This window comes from Octodon degus, unplaced genomic scaffold, assembly GCF_000260255.1.
Source record: "Octodon degus isolate 3935 unplaced genomic scaffold, OctDeg1.0 scaffold00146, whole genome shotgun sequence".
Lineage (NCBI taxonomy): Eukaryota > Metazoa > Chordata > Mammalia > Rodentia > Octodontidae > Octodon > Octodon degus.
Genome location: NW_004524722.1, coordinates 7,186,842 through 7,198,468, shown reverse-complemented (window position 1 = coordinate 7,198,468; position 11,627 = coordinate 7,186,842). Strand labels below are relative to the sequence as shown.

Below are 11,627 nucleotides of genomic sequence, written 5' to 3'. Positions count from 1 at the left end.
GCCGCGGGCAGGGCCGGGCGGACGGGCGCTGGCAGCGGGGGCAGCGCGGCGGGCCCCTCCAAGTGGCCGCAGCCCCGGCCTTGCCTTCCATCCTGCTCCAGCGCCGTGAGTGCGACGGGCGGGCCCCACGGGTGCGTTCGGTCTGCCTGTGTGCCCGCGTCCGGGTCCGGGTGCGGGTGCGGGTCCAGGCGGCAGTGTGTCTGTCCAAGCGTCTGTGGGTGAGTGCGTGAATGCTTTTCAAAAGCTGCTCCCGTCTGTGTCCACGTGAGGCGTGTCCCCTCCGTGAGAGCAGCGGGGGGATTCTTCGGGCTGTGGCTGCTCACGTGAGGTCCGTGTTTGCTGGGGGGAGGCGCGGGTGGATGGCTGAGGGCTCCTTTTAGAGCGCGGGGTTCGGGATCCGGCGCATGTTGGCAGAGGGTGCCGAATGCTGCGGCCGAGGGGCTGGAAGGGTGGGTGCGGTTGCTGAGTGGGACTCTGGAATCTCGTGGCCCTGCTTGTCTGAAGGGCTCCTTTCTCCCCTTTGCTCCCTCCTCCACCCTCCGTGGGCACCCAGAGGCCCACCAGCCAGGTTGGAGGACACCCTTTCCTTCCTGGCTCTGCTCTGGACAGGAAGCTTCATGTGGAGACTCCTTATAGCAAAGGACCCCTCCAGCACTCCTACAACCAGGGCCCCACCTAAAGGACCCTAGGCCCCTCCCTGATACTGACCTCCTCCCTTCTGGACTTGACTTCATATCCTGGGCTGCAAACCTGTGGGGACAGATGGTTGCAGGTTGGAAGGGCAGGCTGCACTCCAGGGAGGTCAGTCCAACTAAGGGCAGGCCCTGGGAACATTCTTAGGGTGGGCATCTGATGTGGACCTCAGAAACCCAGGATAGATTTGGGTTTTCAGGGGAAGGGGCTGCAGAGTCTTCTTCACCATTTCATCCAGCTTCCCAAGGCCCATTCATCTTCTAAGCAAGGTTCTGGTGTGCTGCAGAGCTGGAGTCAGAGCTGCAGGCCTGACAGGTGCCCTGCCTCTCTTGGCTTACATGCTTCCAGTGACTGAGCACTTACCTTCTTCTTCTGTGGGAAAGTGTCTTTATGTTAAGCTGAGGGTCTTCTCCTTGGAACTTTATTATTTTCTTTGATTTTTGCCTCTATCTAATGAGTGGGAAATGCAGAGATGTAAATATGGCTCTCCTGTCACCAGCATGCACTGAGTACCTTCTCTGTGCCATCCATATATTGCCTTAGCTGCGTAGGGGACAGTGATATTCTTGCTGAACTCAAGCAAAGGGGCCATAGTTGGGGTAGTGCAGTCTGTTCAGAAAAGCAAAACCATATGGCCGGTGCAGAGGGTGTTGAGAGGGAATGTCATGAGTGACTTAAACTTGGCAAACATTTATTTTGGAAGAGAAGGGCAACTGTGACTACCCTCTAACATATCTAGCCTTGTGGAAGAAGCTAGATATAAAAAAAAAAAAATCAATGTAGTGTGGAGTGGGATTTAATCATAGACACCAATTAGTCTGTAAGTGGAACCCTTGGCTTGACAGGGAGCCTCAAACTTCTCAGATTTTGACAACAAAAAGACCTCAACACCCCCAATTTACAAGTAAAGCATAAGGTAGGAACTTGCCCAGAGTCTTGTGTTAATGAATAGTGGCGGTCAGATTAAGAACCTAAATTTCCTGACTTTTTAAGCCTATGCACATTTTAGAGACAGCATCAAGGACATAGTCACAGCTTGTATCTGAAAGGTGAAAGAAAAATCAAAAGTGAAGAATACCAGGGTTCTGGCAGGTAATGGCTATGGTGAATGGTGGTGCCTTTTATGGCAATGAGAAACAGCAGGAAGAGGGAGTTTGGAACGTGAATTCAGTTTTGAACTAGACGCTGTGCATCCTCCAGATGGAGATGCCCAAGAGGCAGGCAGATGTACAGGTCTGGGGTAAGAGAATCCTTAAGCACAGGAGATAAGACTTTGGGACTTATCGGCAATTGGATGGTAACTGAAACCATGGGAAATGAGATTGCTCAGGCAAAGTATGAGAAGTGAGAGGAGAGGAGATTCTAAAACAAAACCATAGAGCTAAATATTTAAGGAATGTGCACTGGAGGAGTGACCCAAGAGCCAAGCAGAAAACCCACACGGAGCAGCTCATGTAAGCATCAACTGTAACCTTCGCCCTTAGGAATCTTGCTCTCTTGCATGACTAGTCTGTTTGTTAAGTTTCATGGTTATGTTCATTTATATATTGTTTTTCCAGTGTACACACTTATCTCACGTTTTTTCCTCAAGAACCAGTTGAAATATCCCTCCTTTTGGAAGCTTTCTTTATTTTGCACCAGGTTAGATACTTCCTACCATAGGTTTGAACATGTTAATGTCCTGGTACTTCTTATGTTGTACTTAATGTGTTTATACCTCTGTTTCCCATGCTAGTCTAAGAACTTAAAAAATGACAGGAAGCATATTTCATTCAGTTTTGTGTCTCCAGTTCCCAACTGAAGGACCTAGCTCAGAGTATGTCCAAGGAAGTTTGATGGAATGGTTCATTCTCTCAGTCAAGCAGTAGTGGGGGAGATTGGTACTTTGAATTTCATCGCGTTCCTTTCCTACCAGACTTACTGAAAGTGTTCCTTAGATTTGAAGACTTGATCTCATCAAGTGCTTCTTTTGTTCCAGAGGAAGCCTAAAGACTATAGCCTGTAGTCATTTGTTATGTTGCTGAGAGTTGAAATGGTCAAATACACCTGGAGGCTAGTGAGTAGGAGTGAGTCACCCTAGCAAGTGAGCCCAGCTGACCTCCCAGATACACTTTTAAAAATGCCTCGGTCACCGCCACGTTATCCTGGGAGTCTTGTGAAAGTGTAAGGTGAAGCTGCGTGGGAAATTAGATACTGTTTGAGAATTTGGAGAATTTTAGAGACCTTTTCTGTGGCAGGGGTAGATGTCAAGAATCTAGTGGAGTTAGCACTAGTTTTCTTTTTGTGTTCAAAGTCAACCTCATCTTTATGTCCTTGGATCTGACTTCTTTTTCTTCAGCTCCTGGATTAAAGACAGCTTCTTCACAATTTTTACCTTGTTCTTGAAACTCTTCTTCTTTGGCCTGAAGGACAACTCTTTTTCTTTTTTCAGCCCTTTGCCCATACCTTCTCAATATACATTTTCCTGCTGGATCTGTATCTTAAATGTTGACATTATTTGGGCTCAGTCGTAGGCAACCCCTTTTCACTTTCCCTGGTGGATGTCACCCATTTCTGTGGCTTAGGAGCCATCTGTACATCAGAGACATCCAAATCATGTCTCCAGGCCAGACCTCCTTCCTAAGCTTGAGTCTTCCTTTCCAACTGCCTGTTGGACCTGCCTACTGCAACTGTGTGTTCTAGGCATCTTGCATTCATTGTGTTAAACATAAAACCTGGGGCCGGGGAGATGGCCCAGTGGTGTAAGTGCTTCCCCGGCAAGCACAAGGGCCTGAGTTCAATCCCTGGTTCTGCAAAAAAACAAAAACAAAAACAAAAAAACCAAAAAAAAAAAAAAACAAAAACAAAACCATAAAACCTATCACTCACCCACCCACATTGTCCTTTATACCAGTTTCTAAGCTAGAAAACTAGGAACCATCTCTAATTCCTTCTCTGACTATATAAAACTAAGCAGTTATCAAGTTCTGTTGATTCCTCCCTATGAAAGGCATTTTTTAAAAAAAAAATGTATTTGGTACAGGGTCTCACCATCCAGATTGGCAGCTCTGACTCATGGCAATCCTCCTGTTTTCAGCCTCCCCAGCACTGGGATTGCAAGCATGCACCACCAGGCCCAGACTCAGTGGCCTGCAGAGCACAGCATGTGGTCCTGGGATCGAATCCCAGTCCCTGCGCTTGCCTAAGCAGGTGCTTATTCCATTGAGCTATCTCGCCAGCCCTATGAAAGGCATTTTATCCTCCATTTGCTACTCATTGAGGCAATCTCTTAATCTTCTACTCTTTTTTTTTTTTATGATAGTAAAGTTTATTTGATAAAAACTGAAAGTGGAGAGATGCTGGCTTTTCAGAATGAGCCTAGGAAAGCAAGATAAAAGTACACGCTGGAGGACACGGGGAGGGCTGTCATGAGGAGAGCCATGATAGTCCTGTCTACGTGACCTGCTATTGACAACGTAACAGTAGCACATATGCTTTGGACATCAGTGCTTAAACTCCTTTTCCTCTCCACCACCAAACTTTTCATTTGCTCCTTAAATAAAGCTTAATTCCCTACCAGGAAGGGGTAAAACCTGAACCCCAGAATAAGGCCAACAACACATTGCATGTTGTAGCACCTGCTTATCTCTGTGTCGCATCTGTTTGCCCTCTTTGTCACAGTGTGTAATGCAATGTCCTGAGGCTGACGGCACTCTCAACTTAACTCATCCTGTAGTTCTCAGCTGGAATGTAACTTTCTTTAGGAGAACTCCTGTCCACTGTGGGCCCACCACCCCTCTGGGCCCACCCCTGCTCTAGATTTAAGTTGGATAACTTTCTTTGTGCTCCTAGAGCCATGTATGCCTCACCATTGTGGTCCTCACCACAGTGCATTGCAGTAACCTATTTATTAATAGATTGTGGAATCCGTGAAGGCTGAACTGTGATGAATTATCTTTGTATCCCCAGCAGCAGTGTTTAGTGAATGCTGAATGAGGGAATGAGGTGCCTTTGGAACTGAACTCTAAAGGATGGGTGGGATGAGGCATGCAGGGGCATCAGAGGGCAGCCCAAGGCGGGTGAAATCCAGCCCTTAAGTCTTAAGATCCTTGTGATAAATAGTTCACATGAACCACTGCCTATGCAGGGCAGCTCTCTAGAGCACAGTGGAATGAATGGATGAAGTGGGCCCAAGGAAGAGGAAGGGAAGCTCAGATTCAGGCCTTGCTGCTGTATGCCCAGTTAGTCTGGGTGGGGAACTGAAGCAGGAAGGGGAAAGGAGGGAGGGGCTGAAGGTCCCTGGACATAGCCCTGTCCCCGCCTCTGTGTGACAGGCTGGGAGAGGCTCAGGGACTTGGACAGAGGCGGAGCCTGACATCCAGCTGCCCAGCAGGGCCCAGCAGACCACGCCTGAGCTTTCTTCCCCAGACAAGCCTCAGTCTGCCTCTGACCTTGTCAGCTAATCTGCCCTTTCTCCTGCTGTGTTGTCTGGTATTAAATCTCCAGACCCAGAACCTGTTAACATCTGGGGTCCTTAGCGCAGTGCCCCACTAGGAGAAGATGTTCTGGGCGTGGCCTCCTTACACATATCCATCCACATACAAAGGAAAGCACATGCAACTTGGCTTCTCTTCCTTTCCAGAACCCGGACTAGCCCCTGAAGTGATTGGTAGATTTGTTCATTCATTCGTTATCTTTACAGAAGCCTGCAAGGCATCTAATTGGGTACAACAGTGAAGATCTGGTCTTAGTCATTGCCTGTTATTTTTTGCTTTCCACTGTGTTCACTTTATCTCCCATTCATTCCTCAGTCATTCTGATCTGGCTTTTGCTCCTGCCACTCGACCACAGCCAAATCTGGAGAACATTCCTCAGTCCTTTATCTTATTCCACTTTCTTTTTGTGGTGTTTTCTGAGACAGGATCTTGAACTCACAGTATATCCCAGGCTGGCCTTGCACTTGAAGTGATCCTCCTGCCTCAGCCTCCCGGAGTGCATCACCTCATCCAGCTCCTTTTTTTCCTTGAATGTTCTCTCCCCTGACCACATGGGTTCTGCACTCTCTGCCCTCCCAGTTCTCTGAGTTCTCCTCAAACGCCTTTGTAGGCTCAGCTCCTTTGTGCTAGCCCTCTTGATAGGTTCCAGCCTGATTACAAACTGCTAAATTATCATGGCCCTGTTTCAGCATGGCTGAATCTCCAAAACAACAGCTTGTCTTCCCAGTGACCACTTCTTCCTCCTTCCCCACCCCAGTCCTGGATACCTTTCCCATGCACACAAGGAAGTCCCCATTCAGCTCCTTAGGTGTCACTGAACCTGCCCCTCACACTCTGCCCCTAAAAAAAGTCCATAAAGTTTCAGCCTTCCTGTCTCAGGGCAGAGGATCTCCCCATCTCCCTGCCCTTGTCTTCTTCTTGTCCTCCTCACTGACAATAAAGGCCTTTCCCTCCCTCTCTTTTATTTCTGCTTCTCTGCCACGGAAAAACCTAACACCTCTTAGCACTCTGCACTCTGTCTGAAGGTCTTGTCCACTCGCTGCTGTAGGTGCTGTTACTATGACCGTGATTCCAAGTCAATAACCAGCCCAGCGCCCTTCAGCTCCTGCATTCTGTTCCTTAGGTGACAGCTTTACCTGGGCATCGAAGAGACACCTCAAACTGAGCAGACCTAGAGCAGAATGCCCTCAGAGGGCTCCTCCCCAGCCTTTTCAGTCTGTTCAGGGTGTGTCATTTGCTCAAGTGAGAGACCTGGGAGGCACTATGGACATTTCTTTTTCCCCTTTCTCCTTACCTCATGATGTCCTTTTGATTCGGCCTTGTGGATGGATGTTTCTCAGAGCAGCCCATCTTTCCGCCTGTACTGTCGCGATTCTAGTACTCAACACCTGAGAAATTGTGCCAGGTTTCTAACTAGCCTCAATGATTCCAGCCTTGTGCCTTCTCCCCTTTAATTCTCATAGCAGATTACTCCTTCTCTCCCGTCTTCACTGTCTCCCTTCCCTTCCTTCTTTCTTTTCCACACTGAGATAAATCCACAGCCCTTTTTAAAAGTTTGAGGCAGAGTCTTCCCAAATCTAAGTTGCCCTGTCTGGGCTTGAATTCATAATCTTGTTGGGATTACAGGTGTGTGCTGCCATGCCCCATCTACCAGGATGCCTCTCTAATTCATTTGTATTTACTTGTAAATGGCATCATCCTCTCCCACATTAAGATAAAAGCACATCTTAACATGCTCTACAAGGTCCCTCATACTCTCGTCTCTGCTTATTTCCCAAACTCACTTACTGCTTTTATTCATCTTGCTTCAACCGCATGGTCCACTCGTGCTCTCAACAAGTCCCTTGCCGAAGAACGTGCATATGCTTTTCTTCAGTCTAGAATGATTTTTCTCCCAGATTCCGTGTTGTTCCCCATCCTTCCCCTTTCCACTTTTACCCCTAAATCTGTGCTTAAGTGCCCTGCTTGGGGATTCCCTACCCCAGGGACCCAGTCAAGAGTGTTGTTTCTCAGGGCCGGGCAAGATAGGTCAGTGGCTTAAGCACCGGCCTGAAAGTGCAAGGTCTTAAATTCAATCCCAGGTACCAAAAACAAAAAAGAGTGTTCTTTCTCATTGCATCCTTCTTTATTATACCTGCCACCAATTTGTAATTATGTATTGTTACTTTTAAACTATCTGCTCTACTTCCCTGTAGCAAGGACAGTAGTCATACCTATTTTATCATTATATTCCCAGAGTTTTTATGCAGTAAACACTTAGTAAATAAATATTTGTTGCATTAAATGCTAGATTTATTTAGTGGATATTGCTCAGTCTTTGTCAGGCTCCATGCTAAGTGGTAGGAATGAAAAGAATAAAATGCCTTTCCTGAAGAACACTGCCTGGAATGGAGGAATCAGGCAAATAACAAACAAACAAACAAAAAAAAAAGTGGGATAATGGATAATCCCAGGTTTTTTTTTTTTTTTTGGTGGAACGGGGGATTGAACTCAGGCCCTTGCCAGGCAAGTGCTTATTCCACTGAGCCATCTCCCCGGCCCCTAATCCCAGGGTGTTAAGGGACATACAGACCACCTAACCCAGGCTTTGGAAAAGCAAGGGAGTCCTTCTACAGAAAGTGCCATTTATAGGAAAGAAAAGCAGGCACCAAGTGAACATAAACCAGTGTCTTGGTTACTTCTCTCTGATGGCTGAGAAAAAATACCTAACACACAAAATTAAAGAAGGAGAGCCAGTGATACAGCTCAGCAGACTAAGTGCCTGACTAAGTGCCTGCTTAGGCCAGCGCAGGGACCAGGGTTCGATCCCCAGCATTTGGTGCTGTGTACTGGCCCCACCCCTGGGCTCACTGAGTGGGCAACCTGAGTCTGGGCCTGGTGGGTCAGTCTTGTAATCAGCACTGGGGAGGCTGAAAACACTAGGATCACTAGAAGTCGGAGCTGCGTAGTGAGAACCTGTACCAAATACATACAAAAAAAAAAGTAGGAAAGGTTTATGTAGCTCACAGTTTGTGGAGGTGTCAAGCCATAGTTAGCCTGCTCCAAGGCAGGGTGGCATGACAGGGGCAACAGTGGGAGGTGGCAGAAGACAGCAGAAACAGCAAGAGCAAAAAAGGGGGTAGCAAAGGGGAAAGGGAGCCTCTTTCCCTCCTTTATATTGAAAGCAGGATACCATTGCCGGCTGTGGAGCCCTCACACCATCTCTGTGCCTTCCTCTCACCCAGGGTGAGGATGTTTACAAAGTAAGGCCCCTGGCCCCCTGCTGCGTTATACTTCTAAACTCAGGTTGATACAATGTATCACCCAATATTCCCCATTACACCCAGGCAGAGAGGGTGGAAAGAGGGTGTCAGGCAGAGGGAACAGCATGTGTGACAGAGCAGAAGAAAAGAAGAATGTGGAGTTTTCTAGGAACTGATTAGACATTACACAGTCATGAGCTGTGAGATCAGAGGAAGATACAGTCAAGACAAAGCTAGGCCTTGCGGGGCTAGTGTCAGGCTTTGGACTTTATCTTCTGGATAATGGAGAAGTGCTGAAGGGAGTAGCTACTAATAACACCTTTGTTTTAGAAAATTCACTCTAGTTACAAGGAGGGGGGTGGGTTAGAAGGTGCAGAGAGGAGGCAGGACACCCTTAGGAGGCCAGGGCAGAACTGATGCTTCCCTTGGATGGCCTGCAGCTTTGTGCTGGAGGAAGGGGATAATCTTGGGAGGACCTAGGCATGGTGGCACCTGACTGTAATCCCAGGGAGGTTAAGGCAGGATTGCTTCAAGTTCAAGGCCAGTCTCGGCTACCGTAGTAAGTTCAAGGTAAGCTGAAACTGCATAGCAAGACCCTGTCTCAAAACTAAAAGATTCTGGGGAGGCAGTCCTGACCTTGATGCTGATCAGTTGTGGAAGAGAGCGCGCTCCCAGGCAACTGCACTTGGAGGAGGATCTAGGCCACGGGTTGGGGTGGAGAGAGGAGGTGTGGGGAGCCAGCAGAGGGACACCATCAGAAAGGCCTCTTGGAGATGAAGTAGTGGTGAAGAGTGGCTGTGTTGGTGTACATGGACACCCTTGCCACATACGTTCAACGTGCGCGATTTCAGGTTCCCCAAACAACCACTTATTATTTGTCTAATTACAGATTAGGAAACGGGTTTAGAAATGTTTAGTGAATTATCTGAGGAAGTTCACATACCTGGAGAGAGAGAAGGGAGTCAAGGCTAACCCCAAGTCTATACTTTGAAACCGAGTACCACGCACAGAGGTCACGCAGCCCCCTCCCTCCCCACCTCCTTCCAGTCCCTGCTCTGCCCTCCCCTCCCCTGCCAGGAAAACCGGGTATATTTCTCTGCAGGAAACAGGAGGGGTGGAATTTGTATGGGAAGAGGGAGTGCTGGCCCCAGCTACTGACCGTCTCTGTACACAGGCTGGTGTGAGTGGCAGGAGCCACCTTTGGTCACCATGGCAAAGAGGGAGGACAGCCCTGGCCCAGAGGTACAGCCGATGGACAAGCAGTTCCTGGTGTGCAGCATCTGCCTGGATCGGTACCGGTGCCCCAAGGTTCTGCCCTGCTTGCACACCTTCTGTGAGAGGTGAGGGTGGGTGCATGTGTACCCATGACCTGTGACGGGAGGGAAATAGGCCCATGTGGAAGGGGAGCAGGTGAACCCATCCTGTAGAGTCTGGGTACAGAAACCTGTGAGAGGCCCAGGAGCTCCTGACACTGGGCCAGGGTTTCTAGGAGTAGGGCTTCATCTACCTCTTCCCAGATCCCAAAGCACCCTTCCATACCACCTGGGGTTTAAGCAGCTCTGATGCCAGTAGAGTTTGGGACTAGTGAGTTTGGTATTTGATGCTAGGTTTTACTGCCCTCATGGTGCTAGGTGCGGAGTAAAAGGCAGTGTCTTCCAGCTTCTGTGGATCCATCTTTCATTCATTGAATATTTATTCAGCAGCTACTATATGGTCAGACTGTGCGTCTGAGGGAATGTGTCAGGTGAACAGCTGCAGTAGAACAAGTGGGATTGAGAGTAGCCTGGCAGGAAGCTGGAATGAGAAGAGACTGACCTGTGTGGAGCAGGTCAGCCTCTTAGCGGGTTATGCCTTTATGCTGAGGGCCACATGAGGCTTTCACATGGGCTTATGCACGATCCCATCTGCATTCTGACCACACTGTCCCTCCAGCCCTCACCCCTCGTGGCCCTGTCTCAGAAGCCCCGGGTCTCCTCACTGTTGCCTCCCTCTGAGCCTCCTCGCTATCTTCAGCCTCCACTGAAACCTGGCTCTGCTCAGGGACATGCCTTCCCTTCCCAAGAGCCCTGATCTTGGAGATTTCCTCTCACCATCATCAACAGGAAATGGTCTCAGCTTGCTGGTCCTTTCAGGTCCTCCTACCAACCTAGGGACTTCATTACCCACTGCTGCCTCCTCGTTCTTCACTGTTTCTCCCAAAACATCCTCTGTTCCACCTCAGTAGCACTTTCCCAACCATGACCTCTGTCCTGTCATCACCTACAACAGCACTGCCTCTGTAGTCATCAACACCAGCCTTCCACTTTAAGCTCCCATTTCCCAACTACCGCAGTGTCATCTTTGACTCGCCCTAAAGTCTAGCCCTCTTCAGTGCTCTCTTCCCTACACCAGCTTCACCCTGGCTTCTCTTTCTTTCCTACGCATCCTAGATCCTGTTTGATCCCTGACTGGCCTCGCCGTTCTCTCCCTCCTCTTGGCTGAGTCCAGCTATAAAAGCTATACTTGATATCTCGGAACTTTCTCCTGTGTACAGATTGCTGAGTACTCCTGGAGGAAAATCAGTCCCTAGAAATTACAATAATAATAGCTACAATGCATTGATTGCTTATGGCTTGCCAGGGACTTTCTAAGTGATTTATGTGTATTGATTTACTTAATCCTCACCAGAGACACTTTATTATCCCCATTTTAGAGAGGCAGAAACTAAGGTTAAGTCATTATTAAATAACTAAGAAATATGTCCGAGATTATAGCACGTGTAAGTAGCTGAGACCCGAATCCGCGTTTGGCTGCAGAGTCTTCATTCTGGAATTCCTTAATTTAACCATTGGTCTCAGCTCTCAAAGAATGGTGGACAGTAACCAAGGAAATAAACAAGAGTTGTAGCTTTTGTCAAATGTTTTGAGGTAAACAAAAGGAGTAAGTGGGCAGGGTTGAGTTGGGGGCTATTCTAGATAGTTTCCAGGGAAAGCTTCATTGAGGAGTAACATTTGATCTGAGTCTGAGGGTGAGAAGAGACAGACCTAAGCAGATTATGCCAGGCAACAGAGAGATGTGTGGAGAGACCGGAGGAAGAAGTCAACAGGTTCAGAAAAGAAACCAATTTGTTGGGCTCACTGAAGAGATAGTGGGGAGGTGGTGGGTCAGGATGGCTCATGGGGGCACCCTGTAGGTTTTAGGAGACTGCTCATTTTATTCAAAATGCAATAGGAAACTA

The 11,627-nt window shown here is 48.3% G+C and overlaps 1 protein-coding gene across 4 annotated transcripts in view; it reads left to right on the top strand.

The window, feature by feature from the left end:
- Trim3 (tripartite motif containing 3) overlaps positions 1–11,627 on the top strand; it is a 27,353-nt gene continuing 15,726 nt past the window's right edge. The window contains exons 1-2 of one of the 4 annotated variants that reach the window (XM_004642037.1): positions 1–131; positions 9,585–9,750. In XM_004642037.1, coding sequence (XP_004642094.1) covers positions 9,620–9,750 — 131 coding nt within the window. In that variant the 5' untranslated portion in view covers positions 1–131; positions 9,585–9,619. Of the gene's footprint in view, positions 132–157; positions 219–777; positions 802–9,584; positions 9,751–11,627 lie in introns of those variants that run through there. The other 3 variants (XM_004642036.2, XM_023702070.1, XM_023702072.1) reach the window with 3 other exon arrangements.